Source organism: Oryzias latipes, chromosome 2, assembly GCF_002234675.1.
Source record: "Oryzias latipes chromosome 2, ASM223467v1".
Lineage (NCBI taxonomy): Eukaryota > Metazoa > Chordata > Actinopteri > Beloniformes > Adrianichthyidae > Oryzias > Oryzias latipes.
The window spans coordinates 22,664,196-22,683,992 of record NC_019860.2 but is presented as its reverse complement, the minus strand read 5'-3'; the positions used below and the strand labels follow the sequence as shown (position 1 = coordinate 22,683,992).

The 19,797-nt window shown below is 43.4% G+C and overlaps 1 protein-coding gene and 1 long non-coding RNA gene across 7 annotated transcripts in view; one reads left to right on the top strand and one right to left on the bottom strand.

Moving 5' to 3' along the window:
- The window catches only part of LOC101165288 (guanine nucleotide exchange factor DBS), a 62,978-nt gene that overhangs the window by 9,404 nt on the left and 33,777 nt on the right, over window positions 1-19,797 (bottom strand). For 5 of the 6 annotated variants that reach the window (XM_023966166.1, XM_023966165.1, XM_023966164.1 and 2 more), the window contains 12 exons: window positions 18,792-18,906; window positions 17,328-17,418; window positions 8,881-9,000; window positions 8,686-8,802; window positions 8,467-8,616; window positions 8,266-8,390; window positions 8,091-8,205; window positions 7,897-8,016; window positions 7,219-7,410; window positions 6,952-7,143; window positions 6,717-6,870; window positions 6,590-6,642 (listed from right to left, as the gene is read on the bottom strand). In XM_023966166.1, the coding sequence (XP_023821934.1) occupies window positions 6,590-6,642; window positions 6,717-6,870; window positions 6,952-7,143; window positions 7,219-7,410; window positions 7,897-8,016; window positions 8,091-8,205; window positions 8,266-8,390; window positions 8,467-8,616; window positions 8,686-8,802; window positions 8,881-9,000; window positions 17,328-17,418; window positions 18,792-18,906 (1,544 nt within the window). Of the gene's footprint in view, window positions 1-6,589; window positions 6,643-6,716; window positions 6,871-6,951; window positions 7,144-7,218; window positions 7,411-7,896; window positions 8,017-8,090; window positions 8,206-8,265; window positions 8,391-8,466; window positions 8,617-8,685; window positions 8,803-8,880; window positions 9,001-17,327; window positions 17,419-17,974; window positions 18,308-18,791; window positions 18,907-19,797 lie in introns of those variants that run through there. The other variant, XM_023966174.1, reaches the window with a different exon arrangement.
- Window positions 12,005-19,797, top strand: part of LOC111949299 — a 31,881-nt gene continuing 24,088 nt past the window's right edge. The window contains exons 1-2 of the long non-coding RNA XR_002875313.1: window positions 12,005-14,062; window positions 15,064-15,156. This is a non-coding gene — a long non-coding RNA (uncharacterized LOC111949299). The remainder of the gene's footprint in view (window positions 14,063-15,063; window positions 15,157-19,797) is intronic.

Below are 19,797 nucleotides of genomic sequence, written 5' to 3'. Positions count from 1 at the left end.
ACCAGGTCGACCAATCACGGACCTAGATTTGGTAGTGACGTACGGATTCCGCCCTTTTTCATTCATACGAATCCTTCCCCTACCCCTCCAGCTTCTCCCTGCCCCTACATTTAGCCCTCCAAACGGAGAGTCATGGAAAAATTGTGAAAAATTCCCACACTAACCCCTACTTATGAAAAAAATGATATAGTGCAACACTTCATGGTGTCAGACACCATGCTCACCCCTTTTTTATTTTTTTTCAACTTGTCCTGTCCAACAGCTGGGCAGACAGATGAGAGCTGAGGGCCTCTTGTGTTGGACATATTTTACTTTAACAAGAGGGGTTGTTAATCTTCAGACAAACCAAAGGTATGTCTGAATAAACCCCTTTGTAATTGTTGCGGTAAACTCAGGGACCTGTTGGGTTTTGTTGATCTGCTCCACTGGCGCTAATCACACCAGGTGGGAACAATTGAGAGAACAAGCAAAGCAGCTGATTGTTGTCAGTGGGAGCATATAAAAGTGCTCAGAAACATTTGACCAGAGAGAAAAGCAGAAGCTTTGTATTGTTCTGGTGTGATTTCCTGACCTGCCCGAAGAGCTGCAGTCAAAATATCCAGTGATGAGCTTGTTTCCTGGTCTGGTCCTGTGTGGTATATTAGTCACCTGGTTGCTCCAAATCCACATTCTGTAACAACTCCAGTGAGGTTTGTATGGAACAGCAGTCAGAAGTTTAGAGGTTTAAGTTTAAATGACCTGCTAATGAAAGGCCCGGATGTGTTGAATCCAATCCGTGGTGTAATCCTTCGGTTCAGAAGCGGGAAGTTTGCTGCTCTTGGTGATATAAAAAAGATGTATAACTCAGTCTGGCTCGAAGAAAGAGAAAAACACTTGCATCGTTTCCTCTGGCGTGACTCAAGAGAACAAGAAATCGAGGAGTATGCAGTTACCAGGGTCAACATTGGTGACAAACCAGCAGGTTGCATTGCTCAGCTGGCCATGAGAGAAACAGCTAACCTCCCTATGTTCAATCATTTCAAAGAAGAACGGCGTATCCTTCAAGAGGATACCTATGTAGATGATATACTTACCTCCCACAATGATCTGAGTGAGTTATACACAATCACAACAAATGTGGAGAACATTCTTAAAGCTGGCGGGTTCCACCTTAAGCCTTGGGTGATATCTGGTCAAAACAGAGGAAGAGAAATGGATGTAAAGAAGGTGCCCAAGGCAATGATTTTACCCAACCAAATGAGCGAGGATGAGAACAAAGCCCTTGGCTACGGTTATGATGTAGACAACGACACATTACACGTCATGGTAGCCATCAACTTTTCTAAAGAGAAGAAAAAGATGCGTCTTGGTCAAGATCTCTCAGAAGAACAGGTCAAGGACGGTACACCAGATCCCCTCACAAGACGAGTGCTCCTAAGCCAGATAGCAACATTTTATGATCCTGCTGGTCTGGCCGTACCAATTAAACAAAAAGGTGCCATCTTGGTACGGCGTGCATTTCAGGAAGCTAAAACATCATCAACAGATGCAAAAGAGACTTGGGATACAGCCTTGTCTTGTAACATCAGAGAAGAGGCAATCCATATTTTTAAAGAATATACTAAGTTGGCTCATGTGACATTTCCCAGGGCACTGACCCCCACTGATGCCCTGCAAGACACTTGTGCTATTACCTTTTTTTGATGGAAGTGAGCAAGCTTATGGAGCTGTTATGTATTTGAGATGGATCAGTCCACAAAGACCAGTTGTGAGATTAGTAGAAGCAAAGGCAAAGTTAACCCCCTTTGACCACAAAGGAGAAGCAGTCAAAGCTGAGGTTTGTGGCGCAGTCTTTGCAGCCCGATTGAAAAAATATTTTGTACAGAACTGCAATATAAACATCAGGCGGTTTTACCACATCATCGACAGCCAGACGGTTCTCGGTGCCATTCAGAGGGAAAGCTATGGTTTCAAGACCTTTTTTGCCAACAGGATAGGAGAGATACAAGAAACAACAAATGTTGAAGATTGGTGGTGGATTCAAGGACACCAAAACATTTCTGACATTCTCACTCGTGGAGCAGACTCTGACAACCTGAAAGAAGAATCAGAATGGCAAAAAGGTCCACCATTTTTGTACCTACCAGAAGAGGAGTGGCCCTTAAAATCAGCTAGAGATGTGGCGACTGAAGCTAAAGAAGAAATTACCAAGCTACAAAAGAAAGCATATGTCACGGCTCTATTGACAAGAGCTCAAACCAAAGCAAGGCAAGATTCAAAACTCGGAAAAAGTCAGAATCAAGTTGTACAAAGGCCTCCATCAACTGCAGGACGTCTAATTGAGATGCATCGATTCAGTAGTCTAAATCGATTGGTCTGTGCAACTGCGCTGTTATGGAGGGCAGCCAGAAGATTTCTGGAACTGATACGGCCCCTGGATGGCTCAAAGTGGGAGGCTGTTACTTCTGTTGGGACCATCACTGTACAGGAAAGAAAGGATGCACTAAGAGACCTAATGTTAACTGCTCAAGATGGATACTCATTCCCCAGTTCAACAACCAATCGACTTGTGGCTTTCAGGGATAAAAATTCTGGACTACTGCTTTGTGGTGGCAGAATCCAAGCATTTGAAGAAGACAAAGTTGCTGTACCACTCCTGCCAAATGGTGCTTGGTTATCCACCCTCATAGCAAGAGATGCTCACAAAGACGGCCATGTTGGTGTTGCTGCTACCCTTCTGAAGATGAGGAAGCAAGCATGGGTGATTAGAGGAAGAAGACTAGCTCAAAAAGCTGTTGATTCTTGTTGTTTGTGCAGAAAGCTTAGAGCAAAAAGGTGCCAACAAGTGATGGGTGATTTACCTATAGAGAGGACTGGTGAAACCGCCCCTTTTGCATTCACATCCACAGACCTTTTTGGCCCTTATATGGTCAAAGATGACATTAAAAAAAGAACAACCATGAAGGTCTGGGGGGTTGTGTTCTGCTGTATGGCAAGCCGTGCAATCCATGCAGAGCTAGTAAATTCTATGTCAACGGAGAGTTTCCTAATGGCATTCCAAAGATTCACAGCGATTCGGGGGCATCCAAAGAAAATGTGGTCTGACCCAGGAACAAACTTTGTAGGTGCAAAGTCAGTCCTCGAAGAAATAAACTCCTACTTAGACAGTTTGGATAAACCAGCAATTGAGAGACTGGCAGCCAAGAATGGAACAACTTTCTTGTGGAAATTGCACCCAGCAGACTCCCCCCACCGCAACGGCGCTGCTGAAGCGGCTGTGAAGATCTTAAAACGGGCTCTGCAGTCCCTTGGAGCAGAGTCAAATTTAAGCTTCAGTGAATTCTACACAACCCTTCAGTTAGCAGCCAATTTAGCAAATGATCGCCCAATTGATGCACAAGTGCAGAGAGGAGAACATTCTTTACATCACACCTAACTCTCTCCTTCACGGTAGATCCTTTCTGAGTAGTGATATAAGAACATTTGACTTCAACAACTACCCGTATAAAAGATTCATTGAGATGCAGAAACAAGTATCAAAGTTTTGGAGGACCTGGAGTCAACTGGCGGGCCCCAATCTCTTCATTCGAAGTAAGTGGCACACAACTCAAAGGAATGTCGCTGTGGGAGACATTGTTTGGGTGTGTGATCAAAATGCTTTGCGAGGACAGTTCAAGTTGGGCAGAGTTATCAAAACGAACCCAGACTCTAAAGGTGTGGTCAGAGACGTCCTTGTTAAAACAGTCCCAAGTTCTGTGACATCAAGACTAAAGCCTGACAAACACTCATCAGAGACCCTAGAAGGGTCCGGCCTTTCCACAACATTACGGAGAGATGTCAGGCGCCTAGTGATACTTCTACCAATTGAGGAACAAAAGACCCACTCCCACCTTGCCTAAGTTGACGATCTCTTTCAGGACTTTACAGAGATCGAGTGGGAGGTGTTGCGGTAAACTCAGGGACCTGTTGGGTTTTGTTGATCTGCTCCACTGGCGCTAATCACACCAGGTGGGAACAATTGAGAGAACAAGCAAAGCAGCTGATTGTTGTCAGTGGGAGCATATAAAAGTGCTCAGAAACATTTGACCAGAGAGAAAAGCAGAAGCTTTGTATTGTTCAGTAAGAAAACATCTTGCCTGTGAAGATACAGCTGGTAAGAGTCAGACATTTATTTTGGCTGTAGTAATGCATAAATTGTTTGATTGACTAGAATAATCTGTTCTTTATATTTATGCTTTGAAAATTGTATTAATTGTGATAATTGTTATGGTAATCACCAGATTTTCACTTGTGTTTGAAGGTTTTTCACCTGGTTGTTCACATGACTTCAAAAATAAAAGAGAGGAAAAGAGAAACAATCTGAGTGGAATCCTGCTTCATCTTTCTGAAAAGCAAGGTAGAACCCCTTTCAAGTGCAGGGGACGCAAACAATTCTGGAGCACTTGACAGTAATTGAGGTCAAACTTTATTAATTTCAATCATGTCTGAAAATCTTTGGTGTTGGACCGGACGGAAAAGGAAAGATGGGGAGAAGAGAGAGGGACGTTAGAGAGAGGGGGGGGGGGGTAGGAGGGTGATAATAGGAGGGGAAGGGGGGTAAGACCATGAAGCAGCATAAAGCAACAAGTTTACTGGTTGTTAATCATTATGGTAAGGTTCAAATGTAGTAAAAAAAAAAAAAAAAAAAAAAGGGCGGAGCCTGTCCACACACACACACTCAAATGTTATAAACACACCTGCTAGCTGCAAAAATGTCCACCTGTCGACATGTACACAAAACAGATAGTGTTCACACGCATACTTATGCCTTAAAACCAACTAGTGTGAAATATTTCAGTCATTCAGTCATGCAAACTGTTAGTGCAAAGGTGAGCTAACACCAGTGCTCAGGTGAGTGTTTATGTTCTTCTAAAATGGATGGTGGAACGTGAAAAGAAGGAGGGAGAGTGCCCAGCCATCCCCACCCCAAGACCCCCACCGCAGCAGCAGCGGCAGCCGGAATCCCCCCAACGCCACACGGGAACCGGCAGGGAACAACCGCCGCCCGGGCGACCAAGCCCGCCACCCAGGCCAGGGCCAGCAGGGCCGCCGCAAGGCCCCCAGAGCCAGAGGCCAGGGAGGCACGGAGGGAAAGAGAGCGCCGACCCAGCCCAACCAGGAGAGCAGCCCCCCCGGCACGCCGGGAGAACCCAACGCAGGGCCCCACCGGAGAAGGACGCCCACAGCCCCAAACGAGCACCCCACCACCACCCAGGAGTTCCGGGCATCCCCCCGCCCCAACCCCAGGTACGAGCCAGGACCCCCCAAGGGAGACCCGCTCCGCACTCCAGGCAGCCATCCGCCCGGCCCACGGTTGGTCCAGGGAGGAGCGAGGCAGGGGCCCGCCGCCCCCGCCCAGGAGGGGGGAACCCCGGGGAAAAAAGAGGGCCCACAAGGGGTGTTGTAAATATGGCCCGACCAGGCTCGGCCACAGTTGGAAATTTGGCGGGGCCCAGTACTCAGGAGCAAGGACCAGAACCCACCCCCCAGGGACCAGACACCCCGGGCTCAGATGTAATGTGAACCCCCCCACCGCGCGGAGAGAGTACCGCCGGGCCCAGGACGCCGGCACCCCGGGTGATGACGAATATGACGTCATCGATTTCACAAAGTTAAAATCTATTTGATATGAGCATTTTGCGATGATTATTTATTAATCCACTGTGTTCTGACGATAAAAACTTTGATGGTTTATAAAAAAATATACATTTAAATACATTTTTTGGGCAAAAATTGTTAAGACACAATGCATTGTGGTCTTTATTGGCCAATCCGGTGAGCTTGGATGCCCACTGACTTCTGGGAAATTTCTAGGGCACACATTGTAGATTCGGACAGCACTACAAATTGGGGAACGCACGTTATGGTGCATTATTTCATTCAGACACAACCGTTGTCCTCAAATTCGGACTTTACCACCGCTCGATGACATCATCAATAGCCGGCGGTGAGTTACGTTAGCACGTAGCTGCCAGCGCTCAGAAAATACATTACAACCTCGGTTTATAACTTTAAAAAAGTAAAGACGCTCATTTAAATGTAAACTCTGCTTCAGAGCACACCCACGCAAAGAAATGCATTTCTCCTCAGATCACCCTAACTGGCGGAGTGATACCCGACGTTTCACTACGGTGTTTCCTTAAAAAAAAAAAAAAACTTTTGGACACCACTACAGCTCCAAATGCCTGTACGATTGAAGCAATAGGAAGGGACTGGAGGGGTAGGAGAAGAATTCGGATTCAACCCAAGTCTTTCACACATTGGAATAGAGATGTGAAATAAAAAGCCCGGAGAAAGATTGACCAGATTTGCGGCGCTTTGACATCGGACGCCAAGCCTCTTCCAACTGTAGGTGACGGACGTGCACTGGTAAACGGTAGCAAAGCAAGAAAAAGAAGAGGAAGCCCCTCCCCTGCTCGACCAGTGTGAACACCGTGGGCGTATTTAAGAACACGACCGCTATGCGTCCGCTCCTCTCCACGACCCTCCACCGACCCGGACAACCCGATAACCTACGGCACCCGTACAGGTGACTAAGGCTTTAGAAACACTCAAGGAAAGTCATGTCTACCTTTTTACAGAGGGTACTATCTGCAGAGTATCTTCTCTCTTTTCTCTCTTGACCTGGAAATGAAAAGTGTTTGATGACCGTGGATGTATGTACTTAAAAAAAATGAATAATGCGTATCAGGACTCACTGGGAGAAGAAAGTGGAGACTTGACTTCTGGTCTTGGAGCTACTGGCTGAACTGGTCTAGTTTGTTTGGCAGCAAGTTTCTTCAGACTGACGCGTCTCTTTTCAAACATCTCCTGGACGGAGATCTGTTTCTGGAAAACTCGTTCAATCTGGTCCTGATGAAAAAAAAGAAAGCACACGTTAAATAAAGCTTTTGAAAGCTTCCAACTAATGTGGATTAAAATAGTCTTTCGGACCCTGAGCTGAGTGTTGAGCACTGTCTCGTACTGACAGCAGATGGCGCTGCGGTCCGTCAGAGTGTGCAAGGCTGCCGTGTCTAGGTATCGCTCCAGCTCTTGCAGAGCTGCCTCCGCTCCATCCTGGGACTGGCAGCGATCCACCGGCTGGCTGGCCAGCAGGAAGATGCCCTCTTCACACCACCCCGATGCCTTCCGGCAAAAAACAAAGAAACTCGTCAATCTTTCAGGAGACGACGAGAAAAGTCGGCTGGACCAGATTCCTACCTTCTCCAGAGCGTGGTGGAGCTCCAGAGCTCTAAGCAGGAGGCTCTTCTTGTGCCTCAGAGTGGAGCTAATCTCCTCACACACGTCTCTCAGCTCCCTGCACTTCGGCCTGATGGAGTCCTCGGCGTAGTGGGAGTTTTCGATCAGTCCGTCTCCTTCGCCGGCCAGGGACAGGGCAACATCCAGCAACGCCTGTTGAAGAACACTGATATCAGGAAGCACACGTCTATGTTGACCACAATTACTTCAAGATGTCCGTCACTTTCTCCTGAAGTGTGGAGAGTCCACAGAAATGACTGATCTTCAGGTGTAATCCAAAACAGTGACTGTACTGAATGGAGTAATCAGGTAAATCTGAGATTTTAATCCAAACTCCAGCAAAAAGGTGTTTAAGAACTTGAAAAGTCATATGATCTGCTTTAAATGCTTCAAATTCTTACAGATGAAACTCTGTAACCATAATGTTCAGTACCATGCAGCCTGTGGCGGTAGTGTCATGATGGGGTTTTGTTGTTTTGGTGCTAAAATTAGATCACCTGGATGCAGAGTTTTCATGTACAAAGTGCTGCCTGAAACATTTTTTGTTATCTGTTAGTGTTCCCCTCGTCCTCGTTTTTTTGGGAATGGAAGATGTGACGGAGCTGAGGTGGTTCCATAAAGGACCCGGTTTCTCCTTACAAAGGCTTTGTCCTCGTGGTTGCTGAGTTCCTGGAGGACGTGCTCGGCGTGGGCGGGGCTTACGCTGACCTCGGAGAACCCCGACAACCGCTCGGACGTCACGTCGAGCTGAGCCCGGATCTGTGGAGAGCAGAATAAGCCGTTGGAGTGCGTGCACGTGAGCAGACGGTTGCTTCCGCCTGGGCAGGACTCACCTCACGAAAGTGGTGCTCAAAGTGCCGGAGCTGCAAACACTGCTCCAGTTTGGTTCGGTGGCGCTCCCAGAAATCCTCAAACGCCGTCTCGGTCTCGTCCAGCTGGCCGATGAGTCTACGACCAAAGTGGAGTTAGCGGCTTGCCTCCATCATCGTTACAATTTTTCCATCTAACCTTTGGACCGTGGCGAGATTCTCCATTTCATCATGCGTCATATTGTATTCGGGATCCACCAGAAGAGGCTCGTTGATGATGTCCAGTAGACGCCTTCCTTGAGAGAGCGCCACCTGCAGGTCCTCCTGGAAGTGGAATCAAACGTTTTTTACGCACCCTGTAAGCGTTCGTACGGGAACTCTGGCGGGAGGCATCGCTCACCTTCATCTGCTCTTTTTTGCAAGTGTGCGCCTGCAGCAGGTTGGTGGTGGCTTCGGCATCGTTGGGCAGCTCCGTCTCGGCCAGCTCGGTCCCGAAGGCTTGCAGGGTCTGGGCTATCGTCTTTACCATGAGGGCAAAAGCCTCAATGGCCTGTAGGGAGACATTCGCAGATTCAGAAAGGCCGGTGAGCAAGAAGTCCAGATAAGTGGACATACGTACGGTTCGGTGGGAGATCCAGCTGTCGTGGTTGTAGTCCTGCGTGCCACCAACCTCAGTGGTCAGCTGTCCTGGGTCGATGTACGCATGGAGCTCAGTCACTGAGCTCAGCATCACCACCTGGAAAAACACGTACTCTCCCATAACCGTGAAGGGGTTTCACGACGGAACCAATCACCTGACGTCTGTTCGCCTTACCGGCACCTTCATTTTGAAGTCATCCCTGATAAACCTTAACTGGAGGTCCGAGATGGTCCGCTGGAAAAAGGTTGTGGGACGCAACACCAACACCAAGTGCAAGATCCCCGGAAATGAACCCTAGGAGAGCAATCAAGGTTTTGTCAATCAAAAACTCCAGGGATTTTCTGGAAATCCTCAGATTTAAACAATCAAGGCTCGATCTGTATCATCGATGTTCTGTTTTCTTATGAGCTTCTTGGGCAGATTTTAGTACCACTGCTAAATTTAAAAACAAAACCAATGGATATCTCCTCCCGACAAGTACACAACCAGGAAAACCCACAAACCGCTGACGATCAACCAAAAATTGTGCCCAAAAGAATTTTTTTTAACATATTCTCGATAGTCCTCTTTTTTTCCTTGAGTTCATTATTCAAGTTATAAACTGACCAATCGGACGTTTGACAGTTTGCAGTAGGGGGTGTGGGTATTCAACAAGCTCTTTCGTGACTGACAAGAGTGGTTGCCATAGAAACCCAGAGTGATTCAGACCAGTCGCTGCTTACTGACGTCTGGGCTCTGAAGCGGCGGTGTCCGTATCCTGGAAACATGGCGACCGAATTGCTTTTGTTTGGTTGGAGCCGGAAGGAAAAACCAGTTTCTAGGGGTGACGGAATATTTGTCACCTTGTCTTTGACTGACAGCTGTAAAAGCTCTGCAAAGTCACCCTAAAGCTGAGAATTCAAGTTTGTTTATTTTTATAAAGAACTACACAAATTTTGCTGTTCCCTTTCCAAGCCACCCAGTGGTTCTTTGATGAACTGATCTGGTTTTAGCCACTTTTATCTTCAAATTTGCTCCTAACAGAAATTTCTGCTTCTTCAGCTTCCCTAACAGTCACATGTTTCCAGGTCTTCAGACACATTTTCCTTCATTTTCGGGTCATTTTTTCCATTTTTTCATCTGTTTCTTTAAGCATTTTTCTTTCTGTGTTTCAGTTGGTGTTAAATCAAACTAGGGTTCCCGTTTGGACCCTACAACCTTCTAGCCTTTTAAGTTGTTTGAAATATAACTATAATTGTAGATTTTCATGTTTTTTTTTTTTTTACCCAGGTGACTTGTGAAGTTGAGCAAAATGGCAGATATTTGCTGAGGTGGTAATTTTCCTTTGCTTCAAATTTTCCTGCATGGAAAACTGTGAATAACCTTTGATACATGACGGCGTGTGCCTGAAGAATTAAAATTCACATGAAAACCTTATTAAGTTAAAAAAAAAAAGATATAAATTGTGTTGACTAGATAATGAGGGTGAAGCTTTTTCATGTCGGTGAAAGTCTGGCTTACATTTATTATTAAAAAGTAGCTTTTGTTAGCAGATGACTACAGATTTACAGCTTATTTGCCACATTTTATAAATCAAAAACACTCGAATCATGAATTTTAGTCTCAGTTCCATCACTGTAAACCATCAATGTGTTCGCCCTGGAATAAATCCTCCCCGTCCAACGATCTGATGGCTCAGAGTTGACGGTTTGTTTCCCCCACCTTTCAAAAGAATCAATTAGAGGAGGCAGACAGGCCTGAGCTGAGGCAGGCAGGAGCCCAAGAGGCCACTTCTTCCACCCCCGAGTCATTTGCTGTTAGACATGACAGATAGAGTGATGTGTGAGCAGACGTGGGGAAAACCGGATTGATTTGAAGACTTTAGTAAATCAAAGCCATTTTAAGCCATGAGATTTCAGATGTGCGTGAAGTGTCTCGGAGCCTTTTGACAACGAAATCATCTGTAGTAAATTCATTACATGGCTTTAATATGGTTAACAAAAAGAGCTGGTGTTCAGGCGCGCCCATGCGTGCACTGGAGTCATTAAAATCCCTGCAATTTATCACCATGGAAACCAATTAAAGAGCAATGCTGGAGAAAAATAAAATAAAAAAAAGATGTATCTAGTTTTCACCCATTTTATGAACAATATTCCGCGTGGAAATCCCGAACAGCATTTCTGTAATTGCAAGTGATTAAATTCAATGAACCCCAGTCGTCCCTCATTTACATGACAATGTCCGTGCTGCTCTGCGGATCCCCCGGCACACGGATGCATGCTAATGCCGCATGGACAACAGCCTGTGTGCTAACACACACACACATGTGTATGACTTTAAAAGATGAAAAAGCATCACATTAATAAATGATGAGGATTAGGAGGCTGACCGGGGTGATTTATATTCTTTGAGGGGGAGTTGTTGCACCGGCATGTCCTCTAATGACATCCACATTGCTGTCCAGGGAACATGCTGCAGCATATTTAAAAAAAAAGAACTCCCTCCCTGTAAACAGCCTTTGAGATTTCATTTTATCAGCATTTTTTTTTTATGACACAGTTATTTGTTGCAGCAAATGTGAGCGTCTTAGCAGCAGCCAACTGGACCATCTGGTTCCTGGGCCTGAGGCATCGCTGCTTGTTTTTTTTTTCATTAACCTGAATCCAAAGGATTCGCTGACACAAAGAGTCCTGCCGTTATCTGGAAGGTGGATCCGACACCCCAGAAGCATTTCTGTGACCGCTTGGAACGAGGAATGAATCGAGATCGTTTGGATTTAGAAACCTCGTGTCCTACAAGGAGCAAAGCCCCAACAGCAGTTTAAAGACACACTCCAATGAAAACGGTCTGTTTGGAGTTTCTGACATGTTCTTGAGGCGTTTTTCTGATGATGGAGGACACATAGAAAGAAAATTGAGCTCAAAATTTCGAATGAACAACTGCTGCTCTGTAGAAATGTCAGTTTTTTGTTTTGTTTTTTGGCAAAAACGTCAAAATCATAATAAAAACACCACCGGGAACACTAAAAAAAGATTAAGATATGAGCAGAAGGGGGCTTTAAAGACAAGGGGGGAAGGAGGGGGGGGGGGGGGCAATAAAACCATGCTAAACCAAAAACTACAACTCCTAACTGACATTTACTGTGAAAAACTTCGATGTTACAGCAAAAAACATGCTCTTATTTTGAAATTTGCAATTATTTTACATCAAAAGCATGTAGAAATTTTGACATTCTTCTTTTTTATTGTATCTTATTTTATTGTATTTACTGTTTTATTACATTTATTTAGTATATTTTCTCTGAAAACCTCTATTTTAGTGTGTCAATTCACCTATTCATGGGTTTTGGCCTGTTGTATAATTAATAATAATATGTATAAATAAATAAATGAAATTAAGTACAAGACAGAAGCAGAAAATTTTCCCAAGATTTTGACAACTGAGAGGATTTAAGTTTGGATAAAACGTTTATAGCGCGTTTATTTCTGTTGCTTTGTTTTTCAACTTGCTTTAAGCAGGAAGTTCAAGGAGGCTTTCACACTAAGCTTTTTGGTCTGCACCATCATGTGGCATTGTCCGAATACGCAATCATCTTTAGAAAACACGGTCACAGTTTCAGTGTTTGTTTGTTTTTATCGGCTCCATATTTTCTAAAAATACATTTCTTGATGTTTTGAAGGTGCAAAGGTACCCTAATTGACTTTTTTTTCAACCATTTTTTTTCTTTAATAAAAAAGTTCCCAGTGGTGTTTATATTATTGTTATGTAGTTTTTATCCCAAAAGGCCATATTTCATGTTTATCTGAAGCACCGTTCTGCAAGCTTGGTTTTACATAAGTGAAGGGCTTAGCACAAGGGGAGGGGCACAAATGACAGTGACTGACAGTCTCTATTCTTCAAAGCTTCTCTTTAGCGATAAAGAAACTGTAAATAAAACTGGCATAGTTTTGGTTCCAAATGAACACTTTTTATGTGTTTCAATATTGAGTCAATGGTACAGACGCGATCTGAGGTCTTATGGCGCGAATTGTGCAGCAAATGCGGCGCAAAGGTCTGGCAGCAGCGCAGTTTAAAGCAGCGCAGCAACATTTGGTACCCGTCTGGACCAAATCGCCCAACAGTTCCCGTCTCGACAAGCAGTACCTGTTAGAACCAAAGGCGGGCACACCTTAAGACGTCTGGCGCAGGGTGGGTTGAGCTGGAGGGATCTCGAACAATAGCTCCGCTCCCGGGAGGCGAGCTGTGGAGACCCTGTTGCTTTAAAAGTAAAGCTGCTTTTTCTTTGTGGGTTATTTGGGTCTCTCATTGAGTATAATGTGAAATTTCTCATTGAAATACACCATTGAATTTCACAATAATTGCGTAAAATGGCTTTAGTATGAATCAAAGGCTTTTAAACAAATTAATGAAATTATGAGCCTCTCTCCGTTTCTTTCACAAAAACCCATCATCATCAGGCATGAGTGGTCTTCCATGAGGAGTGCCTCCCATGGGAGGCAGAACAACCCTCACCCTCCTGGAATGGTAGAGGACAAAGATGCCCAACAGGAATATGCCCCACCGAGAAGGGGGGTGGGACCTCCTCTCACCACCTGCTCTACATGCCCTCAGGTAATGTGACGGAGTGACCAGGAGCCGGAACTGCTGCTGTGGATACGATTTAAAACCGAACAGTTGGATGTTTATTTTATGGTTGTACTTTTTGTTAAAACCTTGGACACGATTTCCAGTGCTCCGATAGCTCTTTAGCATGGCACCATAAAGGTGAGGAGTAAGAAAAGCTCATTCTCTTTCATGCAACAGCTCCTTTGTTTCAACATTTAAGGACCTATGAAGGTAACGGTGGTGCCGCTGCTGCTCAAGTCTTTGGATTTTTGTCAAAAGCAAACTTAAAGAAGATGGAGCAACATTTGGGAAACAACACAGCAATATTGACATGATTGATGTCATGATAATTGATAGTCTATGTCAAAGTGTGCACTAGCTGCAAATTGTTGTTGCACATTATTAAAAACATCCAATCTTAATTAATTAAACCAAACATCATCTGACGAATTAGCCAGCCGACACATTTGTGGTGCATATTAATGATTTTTGACAACAAACATTGCTTTTATAGCTATATGGTTTATTTCTTTATTTTTTGGTTTATCAATGTTACTAAAGTGTAATGCCAGATTATCTTTCATGATGAGGAAATAAAGAAAAAAACAGGGGGAAGTCAATGCACATGGACGTCAATGGGAGATTCTCAAATAAGCTCCCAGTGGTCATTTTGGGAACTGTAAGGCAGGGTACTTCCGGGTTTGAGACCCGGTCCCGGGAACGGAAGTGGGGGTCTTGGTGGAAACGAAGACGCAAAGAGGCGGAGGAACTCGTGAGTGCTAATGGCCTACATAATAATAATAGTAATGAAGTGGGGCAAAACAGTTATTACAATAAAAAAAATGTATGTATAAATATGGTGGTAAAAAGGCAGCCGGAAAATCCCCTAAATGCAGCTGCGAGCACTTAGCTAGCAGGAGCTAGGAAGTCACGTGAGTTTAGCTTTTTTTTGTTTTTTGCAGCGCCAACAAAAATGTATTTAAACCTTAAAATTAAAATCTTATTATTGAGCCTTGATAAAATAACAATAAAAATATTATGAATGTTTTAATCCGACACAATTCGTGTTTTTACACAAACACGAATGTGATAGATTTTAATTCCATATGATGCGTTTACTTGCACTTAAAAAAATTGTACAATCCAAGAACCCTCCTTTTATGTCCATTATTAGACATAATTCCGATATGTAAGGATGCAATGTTTTGTTTTTTTAATCTAGTATATTGTTTTATTATACTAGCCATGTCAAAAGTCAGAGTTGTCCTACAAAGTTTCTAGGTCTACAGTGAGACTAAACTATTACAAAATCTGTTTGAACATCAACAGAAGAGGATAGTTGACAGATTTTTTTTTTATTATTTCAACAGTTTAAATTGTTACATTCGTAGATGTAAAATAAATGAGTCCAATGGGTTTTAAAGCGGAATGAAATCAGACTTGAATAGAAAATCCAGGTTTTCTAAATCCGATTTCCTAAAGCGTTCCACAAAGTGACACAACATATCAGATTATTCATCATTACCTCTAATCATTTAAAAAAAAAATTGGAATTTGTCATGATCTACACGTGTTTACATGGTGGAAGCTAAAAATTAACTACATACCTATTATGAATCATTTATTTATAATAATTATCTTTAGTGTAGAAAACCTGGCATTATATAGTTTACTAAAAAAAGGAAACTGCTGTATTCATCTCAACAGAAAGGCATAATTACAGAATTATCAAGATTATGTGCCTGAAAACAGAGATGTTGCTCCTCTGATCAGAGAGAAGAGGATGAGTCCACGGAGCACAAAGGAACAGAGAGAGAGGAAACACAAAGGAGGAAGCCAAGGACGGGAAAAGGAGGAAGCAGAGAGGTAAAGAGAGGGATGGGAGGGGGGTGTCCTGTGGAGAGGCGACTGCTGTCCTCAGCTTTAACGCCCCACTTCCATCAGAACTGGGTTTTTGAACATGTTTTTTCACATTATTTCTCTATTCAAGTTGTTGTGAATCGGGAGCAGATAAAAAAAAAAAAGCTCCGCTCTGCAGAAACTATGTCCTAGAAAACGACTTAATTTTGGCTAAAAACGCCATCATTATAATTAAAAGACAAATGGATCAAAAGATGATCACAGTGGGACTTGAAAATAGTATATTTTAGTGTTAAACGCCATCTTTTGCTTATGCTAATATCTTTAGTTTAAGTATTTAAATGTAAACTTGTGAAAAGGAGCTCTGCATCTGTTTGGGGTTTCCTATTAAGATGCACAGAAAGTCAAAATATTTTAGATTATTTGGAGCAACTCTGTTTTTTTTAAATATTTTTTAATATTTAGACACTATAAACAGACAACTTTTGCTGCTTAGTTTCTTAAATTTAATATGACATTTTGCTACTCCTTCCACTTGTAGTGTTTTAAGCTCCATTAGAAATAGCGTCATTTTACTTTTGGTCATATAGTTTATTTATTAATGAATATTTAACATGTTTTCTACTTTTCGCATTGAAAAAGAACGCAAACGCAATTTTACCTTCCAGTTCAACATACTTTAACCAATCGTTACAAATTTTGGTATGTACCCTATTGAGACAACCACAACTTGAATGGTACCACCCACTGTGCTTAAATCCTTACAGTTTTCCATAAAAATTCAAATTAGAGGGCGGAACACAAATCGGACGTCACAAAATTGAACACAATATATCTTTAATAGTTGACGAATGGACGCTACACGTTCAATGACTTGTTGAAATGGTCTTAGATAACATACAGATATTTTGTTTTTGTTTTGTTTTAGCACCACCTGGTGGTCACTTATAGAGGATTTTCCAACTTTTATCTGTTCTGATTGTTTGTTGACTTCCCAAATCACTTCGCTATGATGTCATCGTTCGCCATTTTTTTGTGTTTTTTAACCCACATGCCAATCACTTCATAGCCAATTTTCATAGCAGGCTAACTGTTAAGTGTTCGCATGTAAAAATGAAAAATAAAAAAAGAAGTTCTAATGCAGTTCCACCAATGACCACTTGGGGCTGGTTGCAGAAATAAACAGTTTTCTGTTGACTATTGTGTCTGAAAGTCAAGAGTTTACGCCTAAAATAAACAGTTTCAGTGTTTCTTTATATGTGACTTTTTTTTATTAATTTGGATCCACTTTTATTTATTTGTTGCGTAAACTAGCAAGCATTTGGTGTCTTTGATGGAGCGGTTTTGGATCTTGAATGGGTCTTAGCTCACAAATTAAATGTATTTTGAAGGTATTCGCTTCATCCAGAGTCTTTAAGCTCAATTTTTGTTTCAAAGCAGCTGCTGGTCCACAGCTACACTGAATTCTGGTAATGATAGCGGCCTCCTTATCAATAAATAAAACATCAATGGTGTCAATTGAAAAAAGCGGAAAACTCTTTTTTAAAATCTTAAGGAGCTTTCTTATCAGGGTCCTATACTAAAAATTATTATTAATAGAAATCTTTATTATACAGTTTATTTAGAATCCTGATCAGTAAAAACTGTTAAATGTGTTATATTTATACTCTGTTGAGCTCATCTTTTTACCAATTTGATAAACTCTAAATACATTGTTTATTTACATATAATTAATGTATGTGCTTATTTATTTATTGATAGAATTATCTTGGTATTTAACCCTTTAAATCCATAAAACTCTTTAGTTTACATCAGCTTTGTTGAATAATAACCATTTATGTCTTAATCTACATCCAAATCTAAATTTACTTTTGTCTTAAGATAATTCTATCTGAAAAATTTTAATGGACGTATCAGGATAGAACTGTGACAGACAGGAAAAGGTGTGATGTCCGTAAACAAGCGAACATGCTGAAAAAGTTCACATCGACGTCACGCGTGAACAAACTGGAGACTGAAGCTGCTGCCTGATAAACAGTTTCAGTCCCTTTTTTCAAAAAAGGGTCAGAGGCGCCGATAACAGTCTCAGAGCAATAGCCCCCCTCTGCAGCTGACGGGGAGGACTACAGCGGCAGACACGTGCGCCTACAAAAACACACACACGGCGGGTCTCTTACCGCGATGCGGAGCAGGGTGGCTCTGACGGCGGTCCATCGGTCCTGCCGGCGGTCGATGACCAGGATGAAACCCTCTCCTGATGCTGCAGTGCTGTGGGAGGAGAGGCGCACGGCGTTATCGCAGAAGGAGAAAAAAATAAAAAAAGAGCACTTTCTTCTGTTGGTGTGCCGACGAGATAAGGGTGAGGGCGTGGGCCAAAGTCTATATGTGTCTGTAAGTGTTTTGGAGACGGTCATGAGGCGTTCCGACATGCAGCATCCCCTTTTAGTGTAGTCAGAATCTCTGGGACATTTGAATGCACCACGTCTCCTGCCTTTGTAGAGGCAAACACCAAAGCTTTTATTGTCTTGACCTAAAGTGACTGCTTTTGTTTTGAAATTCTGAAAATGCCAGGCTGCTCGTATTTAGGAAGTATCGCCTTTGTGTCATCGTTTGTCACCAGGGGATGATCATGAGAGGCCCTTCCGATCACCATGGCAACGTTGGCTCTGCAGTCAGTGTGTGTGTGTGTGTGTGTGTGTGTGTGTGTGCGCCATCGGCTCCACAGGCAGGGCCATATGTAGCCGCCTCATTAAGCTAATGTACGCGTTCTCAGTAAGGCTCCTGTTGGACGAGCTGACATGCATCCCGACAACCCAAAACGCACCGTCGACCAGGCAGAACGTTCACATGTCACGCCAAAAACGGCGACGCCAGCATCGGAAAAGAGCGCCCGGTCCGTGCAGAGAAAAACGTCCTGCTGTAGCCAGCGAATGCCGCAGCATCCGACCCTCATTCCATCCTGATCGAAATCCCGGAACGCACAAAGGAAGGAAAACGTAAATCCTAACGTTTCAGGAGGAAAACACAATCCACCGTCGCTCCAAACGCCTTTTTTCTATTTATATTTTTTTGCATCTCTCTGTTCTTCCAGCGGAGGAGAGAGAGAGAGAGAGGTGACCGACGCTTGAAGAGCATCTCCCCCCCTCCTCTCTCTGCTCCTCCACCAGCCGCCTCTGCGCCACGGCCAATCGGAGCTCGGCTCAGCAAATAGGAGCTCGGAGTGAAGCCGATGGCTGAGGAGATGGAGGGGGGAGACGGGAGGGGGGGGGGGGGGGCGTTATGCATGAAAGGTGATGAGACACCAAAAATACAGAAAAGGCCGCCGTGATAATAATGTGGAGGCGTCTCCAAACTGCCCCCCCCTTCTCATTAATTATCTTTGGAAGGAGGTGATCTGTTTAAAAATAACAGATGAAATAAAAGAAAAAGCTGTTTTTTTAGGTAAATGGATCAGACATTAAAAATGTACGTTTATATTGGATTATTTTCATTTAAAAAAATCATAAAGGTGCCTTTTTCTTTTTTCTTTTTAATATAATTTCTCTTGTTTTTACACCATCAGCCCCACGCTGACACCTACTGGAAAAACACGGTACTTCCACTTTCTTATCAGTCATAAATTAAGAATGGACCGCGCTCACCTGGGAACACTGGTGAGGTAGCTGAGCACATTCTGGAGCTCCTCCTCCTTCACATCGCTGAAGTCCGGATACTCGGGGAAAATGATGATGGGGCTGCCGTTCGTGCCGCGGCCCCCTAGAGACACAGAGGTCAAGAGGGTCAGGGGGTCAGACGGGCGTCCAGGCTTGTTATCAACCTGCTGCTGGGTTTTTAAATGGACGTGCTGGCAGCTGGAGGGACAATACTGACTGAAAATGTGGAAAAAATTCATTAAATAAGGAAAAAATTTAAGTGGACCTTTGCTTTCAGCATCAAAAACAGCTCAAATAAATGTTCTAAATCTCCCAAAGAGTCCTTGAAGTCTTTCACTGGAGGGTCAAGTTGCAGGGCCCGTCGTCACGGCACTGAATTATTCACCCAGCGATCACGGTCACCATGGTAACCCGTGTCGGGGCCTTCAGCGTGCAGTTCTGTGTGCACAGGTTTGTTTTTTCTGAGCTGCCCTGCACGCCGTCCTGCAGGCTGGTGGGTGGGACCGTTCTATCGCTTCCACTCTGGAGTAGTTTATGAACCAAAAAAAAAAGTGAAACTTTGCTCTCACAAGGACCAACTCTTTACGTTCCGTCGCGCCGTAGTCTGAACCTAAACGGAGGTCAAAGGAGCTGAGAAAGACTCAAATGACCTTCAAATGTTAAAATTGTACTTTTTTTTTGCCTTGTAGGAGCAAATTAACAAATATTTTTGGAATTTTCCTAATTTAGAGATCATTTTCATACAAGTTCATAAGGATAAGGACTTGTTTGTGTAGCTTGAGTAGAAGCTTCCTCTTTTAGATGACAGCTTTCTAATTCTTTATTATCTTGGAACCAAAGACCTGGGACTTCATCTGGACTTTTACTCAAAAGATAGGGGAATTGACTTGAATGGACTTGGATTTGGGACAAAAGACTTACAACTTGACGAAAATTCAAGGTAAACTTGAGATGAGATTGAAACTTGTGACCTTTTATTGGACGAGGACTTGAA